This window comes from Dasypus novemcinctus, chromosome 8 (assembly GCF_030445035.2).
Source record: "Dasypus novemcinctus isolate mDasNov1 chromosome 8, mDasNov1.1.hap2, whole genome shotgun sequence".
Taxonomy (NCBI): Eukaryota; Metazoa; Chordata; class Mammalia; order Cingulata; family Dasypodidae; genus Dasypus; species Dasypus novemcinctus.
In genome coordinates, this window is record NC_080680.1 from 89,693,887 (window position 1) to 89,715,511 (window position 21,625).

General features: G+C 49.5%; 1 protein-coding gene and 1 non-coding gene across 3 annotated transcripts; one reads left to right on the forward strand and one right to left on the reverse strand.

Annotated features, from left to right (window-relative positions):
* The first annotated feature begins 9,236 nt into the window (after positions 1-9,236).
* On the forward strand, positions 9,237-9,340 carry LOC111760976 (small nucleolar RNA U13). The gene has a single exon (XR_002794481.1). It is a non-coding gene; the product is annotated as a small nucleolar RNA U13 (small nucleolar RNA).
* Positions 9,341-11,663: 2,323 nt separating this feature from the next.
* SLC2A8 (solute carrier family 2 member 8) lies at positions 11,664-21,576 on the reverse strand. Of its 2 annotated transcripts, none has more exons than XM_058302884.2 (10): positions 21,435-21,576; positions 21,184-21,346; positions 20,703-20,909; positions 19,195-19,294; positions 16,155-16,354; positions 15,202-15,348; positions 14,954-15,062; positions 13,961-14,134; positions 13,376-13,521; positions 11,664-12,303 (listed from the first exon to the last, which is right to left on the reverse strand). In XM_058302884.2, exons 1-10 carry the CDS (start codon positions 21,488-21,490, stop codon positions 12,166-12,168), a joined length of 1,440 nt encoding a protein of 479 aa, XP_058158867.1. In that variant the 5' UTR covers positions 21,491-21,576; the 3' UTR covers positions 11,664-12,165. The 2 variants fall into 2 exon arrangements, with proteins under 2 accessions (XP_058158867.1, XP_004479809.2); XM_004479752.4 differs by having other exon boundaries at positions 15,202-15,345; positions 21,435-21,553.
* Positions 21,577-21,625: the final 49 nt, after the last annotated feature.

The window sequence follows — 21,625 nt, forward strand, 5'->3', positions numbered from 1 at the left end:
TGTAAACAAGTTTTTTGCATTTGAAATAAAGGTTAAGAATACCAAATCCAGTCTCCTGTGGAAAGGATTTGGGCTCAGGTGACTACAGAGAAGTTTGATGTCTGAGGAACTTTGAGGAGAGGAATCAGAACTAGACTGGGATGGAGCTGACCCCAGGGAAGAGGAAGTACGCCCTGCCCCTGGGGTGGAGGCCAGAATGAGGCAGCAGCACTTCTCTCGCTGGCCTCCGGTCTTGCAACACACAAATTATTTGGTGACTCTGCCCTCCTTGTGCAAACAAGAGGAAGAGAATCTTCCTTGCAGAGGTCCCTACACAGTGGCTGGGGTCAGTGGTGGCTGAAGCAGTGAGAAACTGACCATTCCTGATAAGACTTACTGCATTAGTAGTTTCAGGATTGAATCTGTGGGTTTGAGCTGCTTTCCAGGTGATGGTGATGTGTTCTAAGGGGATCCTGATGCTGCTAGCTGGGGACCCCACTGTGAGAACCACTGCCCTAACGGGATGAGGACACTGATTGCTCATGTGGGCCATGAAAAAAGACAAAGAGGCTAGGGCATGCTCCAATTTACACAGCACATTGAGAACAGTCATTTCAGTGGTTCCAGGTCACACAGGGACGGAAACGGCAGCCAGGGCCATGGCACTCTGGCTGATGTTGGAATGGGAGGGGTGAGACCTGCTTCTGGGTGCTCTCTGACCTCCATGTGTGGTGTTGGCGGGTGTGGGTGGATGGCCTTAAGCAGGTCACTGCTTCCTTGGGGCACCGATATCCTTTCTGATCTGTCTTCTCAGGAGGCCATGGAGAGGGGTGCTGCTGCCTCATTCTGGCTGCAGGCAAGGGACACTTCCTCTTTCCTAAAGGTCAACTCCATTCCAGTCTAGGTCTGTTTCCTCTCCTCAAGGTAACAAAGTTCCTCAGACAGCAAACTTCTCTGAAGCCATCTGAGCCCAGTTTCTCTCCACAGGAGACTGGATTTGGGATTCTCAGCCTTGGGAAATTCTGGGGCTCTACTACACATCTAAGAAACAGATTCTGGGGGTGGGACCCAGCAATCTGTGGTTTACCAATCTTCCCAAGTGATTCTAAAGTATGTTAAAGTTTAGGAACCAATGACTTAGAAAAAACAGCTTTGTGCATAAAATAAGTCAGCTCTCAGGAAACGCACAAGACCTTTACTTCCCTCCACAATCTCATCCAGAGCTACTCTGCCCTGCTCCTTCTCCTTTTGCTCTGAGGTAAACGGGACTCTAATGGCTTCAAGAAGTCACACCAAGCTCCTTCCAGGAGTTTTGCACATGCAGGGCTGGAACTGGCAGTACTCACAAGGCTGGCTGCTTCTCGATCATGAAGTCACCCCTGTGAAGGCGGGTATTACTTATGTTACTAAGCACCCTGTGTAAAAAGAACTCAGTCCTGCCACCTCCATATAGTGCCTCTTTTTCTCTCTCACCGCCTGGTTTATTTCCTTTTTAGCACTTTCCTCTGAATAAATTCTTTTCTTTACTTCTCATCATATGTCTCTCCCTCTAGAAGGTAAGCTCCATGAGGGCAAGTGCTATGTTCTTTGTGACCACTATATCACTAGTATGTAGAACAGTGCCTGACACACAGTAGGTACTCAAATGCTGAATGATTAAGTGAACTGAGCTGAGAATAGCCAGTTCTCTGTGAGCTCTTGATCATGCCCCCCAATGCTGTTTTCAATACTTACTCCTTTCCTCACCCCACCACTCCTGAATCCAAGCTTAGCATTTTCCCTGTAAGTGATCAGGAAAGATTATTATGCTTAGCCTAGTCCAGGCTTCTTTAACTAGGGAAATGGCTCAGTGCCCATCTCAGCTTTGAGGGCAGAGCCTGAGACAAGGAGGATCAGGGAGGGCCTTATACTTGTGTCTCTGGCCCTTTCCCTCCATAACTTGGATGGCATTTGTAATTTCAACCCCCAGCCTTCTCCTGCCCATCTGTGAGACTGTGGTTGCTATGGCAACAATTGGACCTAGGTTTTTCTGATGCCCAAAGGCTAGCCAATGGCTAACATCACCACCCGTTCCCCACTGGTTAGCTAATGGAGGCACCATCTCAGCAGTGTCTCAGTCCAGTCAGTGCAGGAGGAGGCAACAGGGGACACTGGGAGAGGAGCCACTAGTTCTGCAGAACTCTAAATGGAAGCTTCTGCCACCTCTCTACCATGCACATGCTGCTTCCTCTCCTTGGATGCCTTTCTTGCCTCCCTTTCCACCCATCTCTGCCATCAAGTCTTGGCTCAAGGTCTTCTCTGGGAAGCCTCTGCACCTACTTCTCTGCAAACCCGTGGGAGCCTTTCCTGTTTTGCTGCCCAGAGATTGATCTTCCCCAGTCCCATTTCTCCACAGATTTGTTCTTTGAAGACCAAAATGTGTCTGGTCATCTGGTGTCAGGAGAGGAGTGCCTCCCTTTCCCAGAAGAGAGCCTGAGAATAGTGTTTCAAAAATGGGGCCTTTGGCACACTGCTAGACTCATAATGACTCAGGGACTGAGGCAGAGCAACTCAGCTGCCACAGGAGGAGGTCAGATCAGACCCTACTCAGTCTCTCCCTTAACCAAAGGAGGGCTCTGCTGACACTTAGGATGCCCCAGCCCCACGTGGCTCAGTGCCTATGAGGCCAGAGTGCCCACATCGCCACCCCAGAGCCCTTCAGGGTGAGCTGGTGCCCATTTCCGTTGTCTCAGCAGCATGTTGGGAAATGGCATTTAAGAGCCATAATCTGTGCTCTGCCCTGGGAAGTGTGGTCTGTGAGAGGGTAGGAGGAAAAGAGCAGAATCAGCCAGAAACCAAACAGGGAGCTGGAACCTCCCTCACCCACTTCTCCTGATCTTGCCTTGCCTGAGCAGGTGAGATGGGCTTTGGGTCCATGATCACCAATCACCTTCTATCCTGGTAGGGACCAAAGCTGAGGTAGTGGTCATCCTGCCCGCGGCCACAAGGCAGGGGCCCCAGTGGGTGCAACTTGGCCCACACCCACAGGGCCCAGCTGGTGCTAACCCCATATTGGCCACATTCCTGCCTTAGCCATGCGATCCCATCTATGGCCAGTGGGAGGCAGCAAAGTGCCTCATGCTGCAGCTGATGCAGTTCCTCCCAGGACAACTGTGTGGCCTTTGGGCAATTGCCTCAGGTTTGCAGAAGCCGAGATTAGCCTGGAAGTTACTGAGGCAGGGTAGAAGGGAAGGGAGTCAGGGGGAGTGCAGTTATCTACCCTGGGCTGGGTAAAGCAGCTTCTGCTCAACCTGGCCTCTCCAGATGCCTCATCCTGCCTCTCTTCTTCATGGCCCTGTGTCTGCCAGTGTTGGGCTGGGCTCCTGCAGCAGATACAGGGCAGCTGACTGAAACATTCTGTGCAACGATGAGAAGGCCCCAAGGGAGACTAAGGGACTTCTGAAGAGCATGCGAGTCTGCAAGTCATTGGTAACTGTAAGAGGTGCTGGCAGTGATCAGGAGGTAGTATGGGAGGGGTTGCTGAGGGAATAGGCTAGGAAAGAGAGTATAAGGAGAACAATGTTGGAAGATTTCAAATGTCCCCTTCTTTTGAGGCATCTCTTCAGCCTCACACCTGACCTTGCATATAGCCCCCCACCTCCACCATAACCTCCCATCCTCACTTGCACAGTCTCATCAATAACAGCTAACATTTAACACAATCTGTGCTATCTCGATTGTAAGTGATTTACGTAATTATCTCCTCAGCCTCACAACAACCCTATAAAGGAAATAACATCATTATGCCCATTTTACAGAAGAATAAACTGAGGCTGAGAGAGGTTAAGTGACTTGACCAGGTTACACAGCCAGTGAATAGTACAAACAGAACTTGAACTAAGCACATTGACTTACCCACCATGTTGCGCTGGCTTCTGGCCTCTGGATTAGAGAGCAGAGAGGCCAAGGTGGGGCTTGAAGCCACAATGATGTGTTTCTTGCCCACATTTTTAACGATCTCCCTTGTAGCACTGGGGGCTGACTCATGCCCCTGCTTTCCCTCTGGTTATTCGACAACCCCTGATTGCAGAGGCTGGGGGATGACCAGCCAGAAGCCAGGGACACCCTCTGGCCTCAGGATTCATGTGGAGAAGTTATCCAGTACAAAGATTAGTCTTCTGCAAGGTAGCTGAGAGTGAAGTGGCCTGAGCAGAGACTGTGGTTCAGAGAGGTTAAGCTGTTTGCCCAAGCCCATGTGGTCTGTTGTAGCTATAAACTGTGGACAGGAGTAGTTCAGACAATAAGGCTGCCCAGTCGTCAGATACCTAGTGTGTGTCTGAAATTGTCTGAAGGTCCTGCTCCCTGGTCTTTGGTGCTGATTCACGAGAACAGATTCTGAGATGGTGGGAAATAGGCCCTTTATTTTTTTAAGATTTATTTCTCTCCCCTTCCCCTCCCATTGTCTGCTGTGTTCATTCGCTTGCATTCTTGTCATGCTGCACTGGGAAACTGTGTCACTTTTTTTTTAATTGCATCATCTTGCTGCATCACCTCTCCATGTGTGCGGCACCACTTCTGGGTGGGCTGTGCTTTTTTCACGCCGGGCAGCTCTCCTTGTAGGGCACACTCCTTGCGTGGCATGGTACTCCTTGCACACGGCAGCTCTGTGCATGGGCCAGCTCACCACATGGGTCAGGAGGCCCTGGGTATCAAATCCTGGGCCCTCCTTATGGTAGGCGTACGCTCTATCAGTTGAGCCATAACCGCTTCCTGGAAATAGGCCCTTTAGACATAGTGTATAACTTTCTAATAGGATGGAGCAATAGCTTTGACAACCCTCTTGATCAGCAATTAGACCTCTAAGGCTTTATCCTAAGAAAAATTTTGTTCAGCTATGCATGGGTCTGTCCCTAGTTCCATCTCTATCCATTTTTATCATTTCCTCTATCTCCCATCATCTCCATCTCTATCTCTGTTATCAACATCTGTCTTAGTTTACCAGGGTTGCTATAACAAAATACCACAGACTGGTTAGCTTAAACACCGTTTTGGGAGTTTGTGAGTGATTGTCCCAGTTTTGGAGGCTAGAAGTCCAAATTCATGCCATGCTTTCTCTGAAGTCTGTAGTGACTTGGTGGTAGCTTGCTGGTAGTTAATCTCTGCCTCCATCCCACGGTGAGTCTTTCAGCTCCTCCTGTGGCTTCTTCTCCTACTGTGTCCAATTTACTCTGCTTATAAGGTCTCCAGTCATATTGGATTAAGGCCTACCCTGATTCAGTCTCGCCTTAACATCTTCAAAGATCCTACTTACAAATGAGTTCACACCACAGGACTGGAGGTTCGGACTAGAACATGTCTTGTGGGGGACATGATTCAATCCCCAACACCATTACTCCAGTTCATCTCCATTTTTTTTTTAAAGATTTATTTCTCTCCCCTCCCCCCCCCCACTCCCCACCATTGTCTGTTGTCTGTTCTCTGTGTCCATTCACTGTGTGTTGTGTCCTCTTGCATTCTCAGTGGCACCGGGAATGTGTCTCTTTTTTGTTGCATCATCTTGCTGCATTAGCTTTCCACGTGTGTGGTGCCACTCCTGGGTGGGCTGTGCTTTTTTGCATGGGGCGGCTCAATGTGGGGTGCACTCCTTGAGTGTGGGGCTCCTCTACGCAGGGAACAACCCTGCACGGCAGGGCACTCCTTGCGCATGACAGTGCTGTGCGTGGGCCAGCTCACCACAGGGGACAGGAGGCACTGGGTTTGCACCCTGGACCTCCCATATGGTAGACAGATGCTCTATCAGTTGCGCCACATCTGCTTCCCTCATCTCCATTTCTTTCACCACCATTAACTCCATCTCCATCTTTATCTGTCTCTATCACTATCATTTCTTTCATCTCCCCATCTCTCTAATCTCATTCTCTCATCTCTTTAACTCCTATCTGTATCATCTATTTCATGTTATCGCTCTTCTTTTATCTTACTTATTTTCCCCTCTATTGTCTCTTATTTTTCTTTCTCTATCATCTATCTAAATTTATATCTGCATAATAGAATTGTCAGCAAACAGAAAAGTGGAAACAACCTGTATGTGGAATAATATGGCATTGATTTAAGTTCTAATATATTTATACAATGAAGTAATCCTACATTCAACAAATACTTGAGCACCTACTCTTTGCCAGGCACCATGACTCCAAAGGCAAATAAATAATACACAATCATTAAAAGGATCATTAAAAAGATGAACATTTTTTCAAGACAGTGGACTGAACATATCTGTCCTTCCCTCAGCCCCTTAGCCAAATCTCACTGAAATAACAATGAAGATGTTTAAAGGGAACAAATCAAGAACAAAGCAGAGAATAGAAAGGGGTGGGGGAACTATACTCCCTACTGCAATGAAAACCCCTAGGTCTTCATTCCTAAATTAGATAACCAAGGCTCACCAGATATTTGAGATAAACCAGAAGCATAAAGGAGAAGGAACAAAATAAACAACCAGGTCAACTGATCCTAGAGGATACCGAATGTAGAAAGCAATTTTCAAAAAGTTAAAAATGTAGGTAGTTTTGTTCATGATAGTGCATACCAAGTGTTGCTGAGGATGTGGGCAGGTGGAACTTCCACACCCATGCTGGTGAGAAGGAAAAACGTTCACCGCTATGGAAAACAGTTTGGTGGTGTCTTACAAAAGTTACATATAAACCTGCCATATGACCCAGTAAATCCACTCCACATAGAGACTTGTAAGCAACCTCGCAGACTTGTACACAAATGTTTTATAGCAGTTTTATTCATCATAACCCAAAATTGGAAAAAAAAAAAAGGAAAGCTTCTCAATAAAATGGGACAAACTACTAATGCATTTAACATGGATGTAATAGGAAAATGCTAAGTGATAGGAGCCAAACACAAAAGACTATATATCATTCCAGTTTTATGAAACTTTAGAAAAGGCAAAACTATATAGGGGCATTAACAGCAATATTATAATATTCTTGCATCAATGTCAAAGAAGGTACTAAATTAACACTAAGGGTCAATAATAGGTGGGCATGGGATTTTTTTTCTTTTGAACTAAGGAAAACATTCAAAGGTTTACTGGGGCAATGACTGCACAACTCTTGTGATGAAAGTGAGAACCACTGAGTGTACACTGGATAGAATGTACAAGGCATGGTACTAACACAGTGAAGCATATGGTGGAAGGTGGACTGTGGTTAATAGTACAAATATGAGAATGTTCTCTCATGAACTATAACAAATGTATAATACTAATACATGGTGGTAATCAAGGGTGTATGGAAAAAATATGCCAAGTGTATGCTATGGGACAATAGTTACTGGTAATAGTCTGTTGATGTTCTCTCATAATCTGTTACAAATGTTCCACAACGATGTAAGGTTTTGGTGGAGTGGTGATGTACAGAAATTCTGCACATTATGCATGATTGTTTTGTAAGTGCACAACTTCTCTGATAAAAGGAAAAAAAACTATACAGGGTCAGAACACAGAAATATGTCAGGGCCATGGTTACAGGGAGGGGAATGATGACAAAGGAACAAAAGGAACTTTTTAGGGTGATGAAAATGTCTTATACCTTGATTGTGGTGGTGGTTACTTGACTGTATACATTTGTCATAAGTTATCAAATACAACAATTATTGAATTTTATTGTATGTAAATAATGCCTCTATAAAGCTTATTTTTAAAGTAAAATATGTATCCTTGGAGAAAGTAAAAAAGGCACTCTAGGGAAGCAAATTTGGCTCAACAGATAGAGTGTCTGCCTACCACATGGGAGGTCCAGGGTTCAAACCCAGGGCCCCCTGGCCTGTGTGGTGAGCTGGCCCACTTGCAGTGCTGATGCGCACAAGGAGTGCTGTGCCATGCAGGGGTGTCCCCTGCGTAGGGGAGCCCCATACTCAAGGAGTGCACCCCATAAAGAGCTGCCCTGCGCGAAAAAAGTGCAGCCTGCTCAGGAGCGGTGCCGCACACACTGAGAGCGGACGCAGCAGGATGATGCAACAAAAAGACACACAGATTCCTGGTGCCACTGACAAGAATGGAAGCAGACATGGAAGAACACATAGCAAATGGACAGAGAGCAGACAACTGGGGGGGAGGGGAGAGAAATAAATAAAAAGGCACTCTATTAAAAATAAAATATAGGATGCTATGAAAAAGGAACAGAGACTAAGAAGTAAAATGATTGCCAAAAACTTAATCAAAAGCAAGTAGGAGTGGTTATGCAATTGATCCTCATTATTCGCAATTCTGTGTTTGCAAATTCTCCTACTCACTAAAATTTATGTGTAACCCCATAATCCATATTTATGGAACTTTTGTAGTCATTCACAGACACGAGCAGAGTAGTGAAAAATTCAGATTCTCAGATCAGGTGAAATAAGGTGATACTCTGCCTTCTTGTTATAGATCTCATAGTATAATTGAAGGTGTCTTTTTCATGGTATATTTAGTGCTGTTTTTTTTGCATTTCTGTGCCTTTTGCTGGTGATTTCATGGTTTAAAATGGTCCCCAACCATAATGCTGAAGTGCTGTCTAGTGTTCCTAAGTGCAAGAAAGCTGTGTTGTACCTTACAGAGAAAATAATGCATGCTAAATAAGCTTTGTTTAAGCATGAATCATAGGGCTGTTCTGTGAGCTCAATGTAAATGAATCAACAGTATATATTACATAAGAAGTCTTTAAACAGAAACACATGAAACAAGGTTATATATTGATAGGTTGGGGAAAATATTATGGCCAGAGGCTCACAGAAACCTAACCCTGTATCTCCCATAGGAGCAGTTGTTCAGTGTTCACTAATTCAGTGCTTCCAGTGACTTTATAGAACATAACTGCCACGGATAACAAGAATTGATTCTATTAATATCAAAGTAATCTCAGAAAAAGGAGTATTACCAAGGATAAAGAGGACCATTTCATACTGATAAGAGTCCTAAATATGCATACACCTAATAACAAAGCTTTAAAGTACATGAAGCAAAAACTGATATAGCTGCAAGGAGAAACAGACAAATCCACAATTAGAGCTGGAGATTTCAACACCCTTCTCTCAATAAGTAGACAGGAAATCAGTCAGGATATAGAAGAGATTTAAACCACACTATTAACCAATTTGATCTAATTGACATTTATAGAACCCACCACCCTACAAAAGCAGAATGCACTTTTTTCCCCAAGTACGGAGAAAACATTCACCAAGATAGACCATGTTCTGGCCATAAGACAAGTATCAGTAAGTTTATATAGATCCTTTTGTGATTCATAAGCATGAGGAATGGGTATTCATGCATTTGAGTGAGATGTGCCTCCCTCAAACTTTGTTATGATGCTGGCACAATACCTGTCTGATGTGAAAAAATAAAATTTTATAAAGTTTGAAATTATTTTGAAGCATGGTTGACAAAACAGAACTTTATGTAGACTAGCCAGAAGATAGTCAAAGAAAACTTCCAGAACACAAAGCAAAGAAACTAGAAGATAGAATATATGTGATGATTTAAGAGATACAAGATACCACACCAGGAGGCAAAGTATCTCTAAGAAGTTACAGAATGAGAAAATAGAGACAATCAGGGACTGGGATATAAGAATAAAGAAAGAAAAGAAAAACAAGTTCCCAGAAGAAAGTCTTCAGAATCAGGTACTCACAGGATAAATGAAAACGGATTCACAATTAGATTCATTCTTAGAAAATTTTAGATCATCAAAGATAACATTATGAAAGCTTCCACAGGATAAAAACAGTTTACCTGCAAAGAATAAACTGGCAACACACTTTTCATTAGCCAGAGAGGATGCTAAAAAGACAAGAGAACGAAACTACCATTCAATAGTGATGGTAAATAAAAGCTTTTTTAGGGACTCAAAAACTACTGCCCACTGTGCGTTACTTTTCTGTTCATAAAGTTTAAAAAAGTTAAATTCTTGTAAAAAAAGAGTAAGGGGTTAGAATCCACCCTGTCAAACTGGAGTTGAAACAAAAAAAGTCATGGCCTAATGGCCTGAGTCAACTTTTTTATTTGGCAACCTTTATTTGGCAGATTTGCATGCATGGCCATGATGTACTGTTATGGGGGGGGAGTGGGGGGGCGACAAAACCAGGCTTTAAAATTAAATACATGCATAGAGAAAAGTCAGATATACACGTTATAGTGCCTTCACTTTAGAGAATGGGATTGAGAAGATGTTTTCTTTTTTATTTACTTTATTTTTTCTTTTTTAAAGATTTATTTATCCACCCCCCCCCCCCCCCCCGCCACTGCTTCCTCCATTGTCTTCTCTCTGTGTCCATTCACTGTGTGTTCTTCTGTGTCTACTTGTATTTTCATTAGGCGGCTCCGGGCACTGATCCTGGGACCTTCCAGAGTAGGAGAGAGGTGATCATTCTCTTGTGCCACCTCAGCTTCCTGGTATGCTAAGTCTCTTATTGTCTTTCCTCTTTTTTTGTTGCGTCATCTTGTCACGTCAGCTCTCTGCATGGGCCGGAACCCCTGCACAGGCCAGCACTCGGTGTGGGCCAGCTCACCATGCAGGCCAGCTTGCCTTCACCAGGAGGCCCTGGATATTGAACCCTGGGCCTCCTATATGGTAGATGGGAGCCCAATTGCTTAAGCTACATCGGTTTCCCTTAATTGTTTCTTAATACAAATAAATATAACACTTTACAAGTCTGGGAAAAGGAAAAAAAATGTTTGAAAATCTGCTAATGCCATTACTGCATTGAGATGCAAAACAATAGTTTTCAAGCCAATCAATGGACCACCTGTAGGCACTGAGAATGATAATATAGATATGCAATTACTGACATGGAATGTGTGACCCCAGCTTCTGGAAGGCCCCAAGAAATTTGTATTTTGCTGAAGCTGAAAATTGTCCAGAGTTTACTTAGCACCTTTTACTGAATTCAAGCAGCTGCTACAGAATATTGCTGCTCTCCCTACCACTCACCCTTGGACCACAAGATACTTTCCTCTCCTTCATAAACATCCCCCCACTCACTCTTCTCATTACATACCTTGCTATAAGATGCCAAGGTGTGCACATGCTGGGGTCAAACTACCTGGGAAGTGAATAACGTAGGTTGTGAAATAGGAAATCGGGTCCTACTTCTATGTAATGATGCTATAAAGCACAGATGTTGGGAGAAAGAGAGTGATCTTTCAAGATAGAACCAAATTCTTAATAGAGGTTATCACTGGGAAAGTACAACTGCAAATAATTATTTTGCTGTCACTTATCCAAATAAATGTGCTAATACTTGTAAAGTGCTTAGGCAAGTGCCTAGGAAAGTGCCTAATGGGTGGTTCACTGCTATAAAACTTATTATGTTGAAAGAAATAAATGTTTTCTAAATTTTGTACCATTCGTTAAGTACTACTTATATAATGGAAAATAACAGTAATTTGTAAAAGACTTCTGGCCCCATTACACTCAACAGGAAAGAGAGAAACTGTTTTGAAACTCAACAAGATTTGATGACTAAGGACCCAGGGAACCGAATCCAAGGAAGGACCCAGATATGACTGATATGACCTCTAAGTGCCAAGGGTAAGCTTGGCTGACCAGGAGAAAGTAAATTCAGATGTTCTTGGTGAGGCCCAGGGAGGCCTAGTTTATAGAAGGTACAGGAATGTACTCTTCTCTAACTGGGACTCACACAAAAAGGCCATGACCTGATTTTCTAAGTGAAATCTTTATTTGGCAAAGTTCCTCCCTTCTTGATAATCCAGCCACGTGAGAGTGAAAAGCCATAAATCAAGCCCAGGGCCCAGCAGCAACTTCAGCCAGAAAATGAGGAACCTCGAGTCCATCTCCTCCCCTGCGGCATTTGTGTTGTGAAGGAGACCACGTGTGGGCCTGACCACAGAACTGCAAAGATCCTCTGAGATGTACCCTCCTCCTGAGTCCTCTAAGAAGTGGCAGGAACTGGACCAAGGGACTGGCAAACGTCCTACCTGTTAGCTGGGCTGTAGAGACCTGGACAGGAAAGAGAGACCCAGGAGGCCAGGGCTCCAAGGGGCTGCAGTCCTGGATCCCAGCTCTCCTGGAGTCTGGGCACAGGCAGGGGTTCAGGGCTCCAGGTGAAGCCTAACAGGGAACCACAGTCTGGCTCCATCTTCTCCGAAGCCCAAAGCCGGCCCAGCTAGGAGGGGCAGGCATTCACAGGAAGGAGCCGTCATCGTCCCTCAAAATGGGCTGTGATTTGTTCCAAAGTCTTTCCTTTGGTTTCAGGGACACAGAACAAAGTAAAAAGGACACTGAAGATACAGAAGGTGGAGGCGAGCCAGAAGACACCATAGGGCCTGAGGACCTCCTGCAGAGAGAGAGGGAAGGCTGTATGTGGATGTGGCAAAAGGTCAGTCATCTCCTAGAGGCCAGGACCAAAGACCCCTCCCTTCTCTGCTCCGCTTCCCCTGGGAAGTGGTAACCCCTCCCTCCGCCTTGAAGCCCTTCTCGTGGCCTCTCAGACACTGTACTCCCCCCACCCCCAGGCCACCGTTAGGACCTTTGCCATCTCCTCCTGGGCTTCTTTTCCTCCCTTTTTGGCATCTTTCCCTTCCCAGTCCCCAGCAAGCAATTTTTACCCCCAGGCCTCTGTCCTGGTCTTCCCCAAGTGCTCCCGGGCCATGCTGAGTACATCCGGGCCTCTTGCTGATCTGGTGGCCCCAGGCTCCAGCCCTGTCTCTCTGCAATTCACCCTCCCACCAAGGGCTTTGCCGAGCTCTTGTCAGAAGGACCCTGTTCACCTTGTTCACTGCTCTCTCTGATGTCTAGACAGGGCCTGGACATGGTATAAGCCAGGAGACTGAGTGACTGATTGAACTAATGCCTTGGTCATCTGTTTTAGAAACGTCCCCTGTTGGGTAGGAAGTCCTGAGGAGCAGGGCTCACGTTTATGATAATCCTGCTATGAGATGGTGACAAAATATCGAACTGAATGGATGTTCCTGTCAACCCTAGGACGAAGGTGCTGTCATTATCCTCCATCTTCAGCCAGGAACCTGGTTCAGAGAAGGCAGGCAGCATGTCCAGGGTCACAAGGCAAGGAGGTGGGTTGGGGTTGGAGCTCAAGCCTCTTAACTCCAAAGCCCATGCTTTTCCCTGCACAGATCCGTTCCCCAGACTGCGTTCCTGGTGCTCATCAGTGGGGGACGCCTGTGAAGCTGTCCTTCCACCAAGAAGGACTGAAGACCCTTGAGGGGCTGGTTACAGCCTGAGTTCCTTGCCTGCCCTGGCCAATCGGTCTCTGCCTCATCCCTGACCAAGACTGCAGGTGTCCTAGGGACGTGGGCCACCTGCAAGGCCACTGGCCCCACAGTGAGGCCATTTTAAAGTTCTCCTCCACTGACTGCGTGAGGGGGAATGCCATCGGGGCCTGCACTCACCATGAGGCTGCTGAACTCTTTTGTTACCAGGAAGGCCATGAGCCAGTTAGTGAGGACACAGACGCCGGTGGCCATGCCCTTGACGTGCAGAGGGAAGATCTCCGACATGAGGAGCCAGGGCACAGGTCCCCAGCCCAGAGCGAAGCCTGTGGGAAAGACGGGCATCAATACCACAAGGCCAGGCTCCTTGACTGGCTGCAGAGCCTGCGACCTTGGCCAGAGAAGCCCTGGGCTGAGGCACTGTGGCAGCAGCTGGGGGCTAAGTGGGGCCCTAGACTCCAGTCTGGTTCCACCAGTTCTCTATCTCTTTGCTGGGAGGCCAGTCATTTCACTTCTTGTGCATCAGGCCTTTTCTCTATAAAAGGGGATAATCGTGAGGCTGGAACACAGGGCTGTTGGGGGGATTAAGTGAGATGAAGGTAGGGCTTAGTTCAGTGTCTGGCACATAGTCAGAGCTATGAACCCAGGGACCAAGTAAGACTGGGCTCATGGGGAGCTGCAGGAGCAGGAACTGGGCAGTAAAAAGATGCAGGAGATGATAGGGGGATGGTAGCCCTCACCCAGCCTCTGCATGGGCCCCCTCACCAGTGATGAAGCAGCACATGCTGCCCACAGCCAACCAAGCCAGGCCCCCACTGGCATCGACGGCCTCCATGGAGACAGGTGCAAAGAGGTCCACGTGCGAGGAGTTGCTGGAGCCACCCTGGGTCAGCTTGAAGTAGGCGCCAAAGGTGCTGGTGCTGCACACCATGACCACACCTGCCCGTGGGAGGGGTGGGGGCTGGGCTGGGCATGGGGAGAAGCTGCCCTCCCTGCCACACCACCTTTCTGTGAGGAAGTGGCCCACAGCCCATGGCACTTGGGCTGGAGTCTCCCCGGCCACAGAACATGGCCTGGGCATCTTTCAGAAGGGCAGGCCTGGCTCACTGGGAGCAGCTGCGCGGTGGCAGGGCCCAATGGGCTTGGCATTCGGACACTCGGGCCTTAGGAGCCCTACCTGAGCAGCACCCCACCCCTGGCCCAGACCTGAAACCTCGGCTGACTCAGAATATCTAGGGTGGAGACACTCCTGGCACAAGGAGCAGCAGCAGCATTTTAACCTCCATATCCCAACGGTGAGCTTCACAGTGACCGGAGTGTACCAACTGCTCCCAGAGCCACATGCAGGTCATTTCCTGATCCTTACAGTGGAGTGGCTCCAGGGGAGTCACTGCCACTGCCCCCATTTCACAGAGTGGAACTGAAGCCTAGAGAGGTGAAGTCCTCAAAAGACCACAAGCTTCTGAGTCTCTCCACCTCCCCGGCCCCTGGTGTCTCTAACCTAAAGTGGGGGCTGTGACAGCCTTCTTGCAGGTTCACTGCGAGGTTCCAACCTCTTCATGCAGTAATTCTCTTACCCCCGCCTGGTCTGGAGTAAGTGCTCCATGAGCAGAGCTGTTGTTACAGTCACAGCCTCATTAGCCCACGATGCTCGTGCTCATGGGCCATCCTTCATCTCCCCGCAACACCTGTGGTGGGGAGCCTGGCCTGAAGGCACCAGCGCTTCCAGGAGGCTAAGCCTTCACCCTCAGGCCTCACCTGACAAGACCAGGAGCAGCCTCCGCCCGGCTCTGTCCATGACGAGGGCTGCCACCGCTGTGAACAGCACCTGGATGATGCCCACGATGACTGAGGCCAGGCTGCTGTCCTGGGGAGACAGGGCCAAGGCAGGTCCCTCCCTCTCCAGCCCTCTGCTGGAGGGCGATCCCAGGGCGAGGTGGCAGCCTTGGGAGGAGGCTCCATTGTCACGCCTGCTGATGAGGCAGGCTGGGGCAGGGCTTCTTTACCTTGAACTTGGCCTCCTCAAAGATGGTGTCTGCATAGAACATGACAGCATTGATCCCTGACAGTTGCTGGAAGGCCATCAGTGAGATGCCGATGATGAAGGGCTTGTAGACGCCAGGGTGCCTCAGCTGGGCCAGGTGAAAGCCCTGCTAGACAAAGACCAGGTCGTCAGTGGCTTCTCTACCCTCTCCCGAGGGGTACCCCTGGGCTTTGAGCCAACTGTCCTGAAGGCTTGGTGGAGGGGAGCGAGCCCCAGCTCGGCCTCTCCTCTTGGCCCCACCTGTGACCTCAGGTTCACAAACTAGACCCTGTATCACTTTAGCCCTCCATTTGTATGATGAGAAAATCCTCACCTGCCTCACGTCTCTTCCTTATTCATTGGGGTATCACAAAAAAACAGAGAATGCTTGGGCAAAGAGCAACGTGTTCCACAAACCCCAAACACCTCCAACCTCCAGTTGAGTCCAGTGCCCGCCATGGGCCTAGCCTGGTGCTGAGTGCCACCTACAACCCTTTTCACTGAATCCTACCCACATCCTGCAAGGTACCTGCTATGACTCCCATTTTACAGATGAGGAAACTAAGGCTTGAAAATGTGAAGGCCACACAACAGGTAAGTGGCAGAGTGGGGCGTTCAAAACCCACTTGTAACCTTCTCCCTTGCCCTCCAATTAAATTCAGGTCCTCAACTCAGTACCTGTACTTCTCTCTGACCTGGCCTTTCTCTTCCTGGGACAGTAAGAATCAAGGCTTAGGCTTTTCCAGCGACCCCGAGGCTAGGGCCCAGTCAGGTGGGGCTTGAGTTGGCCTTTGCCTGCTCGAAGACAGGGAAACACTGCCTGTCATATTCTCACTGATGGTGGAGGGACCCGGCCCCTCTGCCCAAGGGAATGTGAGCTTGGGAATAGGCTGTCCTCCCCCGCCTCCCCCCCTCCCACCACTCCCAGGCCCTCACCTGGTGCTCAGGTCCCATGGGGGGCTCTTCCCAGCTGTGCTCGGAGCCCCACAGGAACTGCAGGGCAGCCATGGCTTCCTGGCGCTTGTGCTGCGTCAGCAGGAACCGTGGGGTCTCGGGCATACAGCACATGAGCAGCAGCATGAGTGAGGGGGGCACACAGCCCAGCACCGCCAGCCAGCGCCACTCTAGGACCCAACCTGGTGGGCGTGGGGAGGGTTGTCAGAACCAGCCTAGATCACCCTTGGGGCGTGCCTGCGTCGCCCCCCCTCCTGCAGCAACCCTGAGACTGACTAGCCCAAAGCATGGGGAGCGCCTACCTCTGCATGGCTGCCTTCACTTTTGTTACTGATAGTGTCAATATTATAATTGCTAATAAATGGAGACATCATGGGCCAACTAAACCTGTTGTTGCAGAAATGATGGTGAGTTTGTAAATTACGAAACATCTATTCAGTGAAATACTTATATAGCCATCAAAGAACAGGGTGTGGCTCTATGTGTTAACACGGTATGACAGGACATAAAAGGAGGGAATGGGAGAACAAATGTGCTTATTCCTTACACACCACACACAGACTCTCTCTGTAAGGTTACTAAGAAACAGGCAATCCTGGCTCTTCCAGAGAAGCAGGGCCAGAGGTAGTAGGAAGACTCATTATAGAAGACTCTCCCAGGAAGCAGATGTGGCTCAACTGAAAGAGCGTCTACCTACCATATAGGAGGTCCAGGGTTCAAACCCAGGGCCTCCTGATCCGTGTGGTGAGCTGGCCCACGCACAGTGCTGATGCATGCAAGGAGCACCATGCCATGCAGGGCTGTCCCCTGCATAGGGGAGCTCCACGCACAAGGAGTACACCCCGTTAGGAGAGCTGCCCGTGTGGAAAAAAAAAGCGCAGCCTTCCCAGGAGTGGCACCGCACTCATGAAAAGCTGACGCAGCAAGATGACGCAACAAAATGAGACACAGATTCCTGGTGCTGCTGACAAGACTCCAAGAGGACACAGAAGAACACACACAGTGAGCGGACACAGGAGACAATGGGCCGGGGTGGGGGGGGCGTGAGAGAAATAAAAAAATAATCTTAAAAAAAAAACAAACCCTCTCCATTCTTGTACTATTTAAGTAGTGAATCACATCACTGTGCGACCTATTCAAAGAATAAGTAAAATTAAGGAGGCGGGATTTTATTATGAAGAATCCAGAATTACCCAGAATTATATAATATCAAAGGGTTATGTGATAAAGGGGTCCAGGAATAAATAAACTTAGGGTACTGCATCTCTAAGTTTTAATCTTTCCTGAGCCTCAAAGGCTCATCTATACTCAGTGCCCAGGGGAAAAATAACTCCATAACCACAAATTACCTGTGTTTTTCTGAGCAGGGGTAAGGAAAGTAGGAAAAGTAATGAGTTGCTTTAGCAAGAAGGTATAGGTAACTCAATTATTTCATAAAGTCTATTTTATTGGTACATTCTTGGCCCCAATATGCTAAAGCAAAGTTGTCCCACTGAAGCAGTTTGTTATGGTTATGAATTCCAAAAATACTGGATTATGTTTGTAATCTGGTCTGTACCTGGGTGTGATTAAGTTTTGATTAGGGCACCAAGGGGTGGGGACTCACAGATAAAAGGCATGGCAAAGGACAGAGTTGAGGTTTCTTAATGTTGGAGTTTTGATGTTGGAGTTTGATGCTGAAGTCTTAAGCTGGAGCCCCGGGGAGGCGTTCGCCTGATAGTCTACAGCTGACCTTGTGGAGAAAACTGAGGTGCTGAGCCCAGAGGAACCCAGGAAGCCTGAACCCTCGCAGATGTCGGCAGCCATCTTGCTCCGACACATGAAAATAGACTTTGGTGAGGGAAGTAACTTATGCGTTATGGCCTGGCATCTGTAAGCTCCTACCCCAAATAAGTACCCTTTATAAAAACCAACCAATTTCTGGTATTTTGCATCAGTACCCCTCGGGCTAATATGCCCACCATGTCACTTTGTGGGGTGAATGGAATTGACTTGTTCCAGTGGATCAAAACTTAGAGGAATTGGTCAGTAAAAAGTGGAGGAAGAAACAAGTGCAAGTTAAGACCAATTGGAGGTATTGCTACAGCGCATTGACACCAAAGTAGCTTTCCTCCAAGCCGTGAAATATCAATGCCTGTGCACTGTAGGAGCTCTAGCATGCTCCTGGGCCTCCCAAGGCATCCAGGTTGCTGGATTCTGAATTAGAGTCAGTATGGTTAAGTGGGTAGAAACGAAAGACCAAGGAGCTGTGTATCATTCATTCTGAACTGCAGAGGGCACGTACATGTGGGGCAGGCTGTGGCTCGTCAGGACCCTAAGCCCCCACAGCTTTCAGGCCATCCCTTGACAATCCTTGTTTGGGGCTGCCACCAGACCCTTTTCATGTGTCACTTAATTTAACCTCCAACAGCCTGGAACTAGATGGGGATATCTCCATTTAAGGTAGGGAAACAGAGGCTCCCAGAGGTGGTGTGACTTGGCCAAGGTCAAGCCAGTAAGTGGCACAGGCTGGTCCTAAGCCCAGGACTGTCACATTTGAAGCCTGCCCTCTTGCTTATTTCTGGCAAAAGCACATCTGCCCCCAGAAGCTACCACTTGCTAGCCCCAGTTTAGCCCCTCAGGGCTCCCCAAACCTGCTCCTTCACACATTGTGAAGGCAGCATTGATATTTCAGAGGAAGATATGTGTAGGCCTGTCAAGCTACTGTACTAAAGATTTTTTGGAGTGCCCTACCCACCCCTGGAATCCTCTGGCTTATGGCTACACAGCCAGGTACTGGCCTAATCAGTCACTCCCCTCCATACCCTTCTGCCCTTGGAAGATGAGAACATCAACTTCTCCAGCTCTCCTGGAACTCAGTAAGCAGACCCATGTATCCCAAGGTCCAGGGAGCAGTCTGGGAGCCTGGCACTTTGGGCACTGACTGTGTGGCCTTGGGCAAGTCCCGTGGCCCCTCTGAACCTGTTTCTGCATCTGTAAATTGGCCATGTGGCCATCTGCAGAGACCAAGGAGATAATATACCTGCCACGTAGGCTAGGAGGATGCCTAAGACGACCATCAGCTGCACACAGGAGCCGAGCAGTCCCCGGACTGCTGGGTAGGCAATCTCAGAGATGTACACCTGCCGGTAATTAAGATGAGGCTTTACTTGGAGTTCCAGAGTTCTTAAAACTAAAAAGCCTCAGCCATCCAGAACTGAGGAGAGCCCCAATGGGGGATGCTGCAGGCCCCGCATCACTTCCTACACCCCAATCAAGTGAGCCGCAGCAGGTGTTAAGGGGATTAAGGGTATGTTCGTGGCTGCTGTGGGAAGACAAAGCGTAGTGCATGGCTCAAACTTCCATTTAATGTGCATGAGTCCCCTTGGTAAAATGCAGTAGGTCTGGAGTGGGGCCTGAGATTCTGTATTTCTAACCACCCAGGCTGCTGGCCCATGGATCACACCTTGAGTTACAGCAGCAGCAACTCCCCACCTCAGTCTCTATCAGTGGCTGTGACTGTTCCCTGTGCTCAGGGGCCACCAAGGCCTTACCCAAGCTTCTAAGTATCCCAAATCTTATGTCCTTGACTAAGACAGCTATGTTTTTGCCTGGTGGGTGGTGATGGCAAAAAAAAAACAAAAAACCAACCCAGCTGCTGCCTGCTGCCCAGTGAATGCAGGTGAAATGAGTGGGAAGTGCAAAGGGATGATGGGGGAGGATTCTGAGCCACATTTTCAGTCTTGATCTAGTTAAGAAGGGGAGGGTTGGTACTCCAAGCCCACAGCTAACAGCAGTTCACCCAGTGAGCACAGCTACCACACACTTCCACAAGCCAGGCCAGGGGCTGTATGTGCAAAATCACAACTCCTCACAACCACCTCATCAAGTAATTCCATTATCCCCATTTTACAGGCGAGGAAACTGAGGCTCAGAAAGGTGCCCTGCCCAGGTAGGTGACAGCTAAGATTTGAGCCCAGGTGTGGGCAGTTCCAAAGTCTGTCTCTGCAGCCAGGAGTTAGGAGAGGTTGAGAAAGAAGCTGGGGGTAGCTGAGGAGCTGGTTTGTGAGCAGCCAGGGGGAGCCTCAGATCCCAGGAGCCTTTGCTCTCCCCAGAAAACCTCCCTCCCCATGGTTTTAATAGTCCAAGAAACCGAAACAGGATCTTCCTGATAAAAGTAATAGTGTGTGATCTGAATGTCAAAGGGGGGTTTTAAACCACAACTCGAGTCTTCTGCTATCCTCCACAGACACCATCTTATTTGTAAAGCAGAAGAGGGGTACTGAGTTGGACAGTCCTGAGTCTGAGTAACAGCGGCATCACTGACAAGGTGTGGTCTCTGCTTGGGGAAAGGCCTTCGCGTTTCTAAGTCTCAGTTTCATCAGTAAAATGGATAAAACAACAGCGGCTCCTTCCAAGGGAGATAAGGCAGGCCAGGGGCACGGTGGCCGGCAGCCTTTCTTCCCGGTGGGGGGCCACCAGGGAGCCACACCCCATGTCTGGGAAACTGGCCTACTCCTCGGTCTCGGGCCGCGAGGCGGGGACACCCACCGGGGCCACGAGCGAGGCAATGCCGCAGGCCAAGCCGGAGAGGAGGCGGCCCCCGAGCAGCATCCACACGTTCTGGGCCGCGGTGATGACAGCAAAGCCGGCCACGAAGGGCGCCGCGCAGAGCAGGAGGCTCAGCTTGCGTCCGGCGCGGTCCACCAGCCAGCCGCCCAGCACGCCCCCCGCCGCGGCGCCCAGGGTCACGATGGCCTGGGGGGAGGGCGGCCGCGGGCTGAGGAGGGCGCCCAGGGGGCCGCCGGCCGGCCTGTTCCTCCACCCCCGGGGGCCCCAGGGTGGGTTCCCGGGTCGGGGAGGGGGCGTCCGCGGGCCCGGGAGCCGGGGCGGGCCGAGGCGGGCCGAGGCGGGAGCCCCTGGGCTCGCCCGAGGAAGGGCAGGGGTAGAGAGTCCCGGGCCGGGGGCAGTGGTGCTTGTGGAGGGCCCCGGGCCGGGCTGGAGGGAAGCCGGGCGGGGCCCGAGGCCTCACCCCGAACCAGGAGGCTGCGGCGGCGTCGAGGCGCGGGGCGGGGGGCGCGGCGCGCTGCAGGCTCGGGATGGCCGGGGAGCTGTAGCCGAGCGCGAAGCCGAAGCTGAGAGGGCCCAGGGCGGCGGCGAAGGCGGCGAGGAAGACGCGGCGGCCGCGGGCGGCGCTGCGGGGACAGGGCAGTGAGCGACGCCGCCGGGGCGGAGCGGCGGAGGGAACAGGGCCGCAGCCCCGGGCCCCCGCGGCCCGCTCACCTGCCGTCCGGCGGTCCCAGGAGCGGCTGCCTCTCCTCGCCAGCCTCAGGAGTCATGTCCGCGGCTGACGCTGGCTGGGCCGGCTCTGGTCCGTGAACTGCCGCCAGTTCCTCGAGTGCGGCCGGTACCCGCCTCTCACAGCAGAGCCGGCCAATGGGCGGCGAGGGGCGGCCCTGGGCGGGATCGGAAGC

Excerpts from the sequence above, each read along its gene's own strand:
- SLC2A8 (XM_058302884.2), bottom strand. The coding sequence starts at position 21,490 with ATGACTCCTGAGGCTGGCGAGGAGAGGCAGCCGCTCCTGGGACCGCCG. Across the intron at positions 20,910-21,183 it reads CCGCAGCCTCCTGGTTCGGG|GCCATCGTGACCCTGGGCGC; the intron begins GTGAGGCCTCGG and ends CCCTCCCCCCAG. Across the intron at positions 15,063-15,201 it reads TTGAGGAGGCCAAGTTCAAG|GACAGCAGCCTGGCCTCAGT; the intron begins GTAAAGAAGCCC and ends CTGTCTCCCCAG.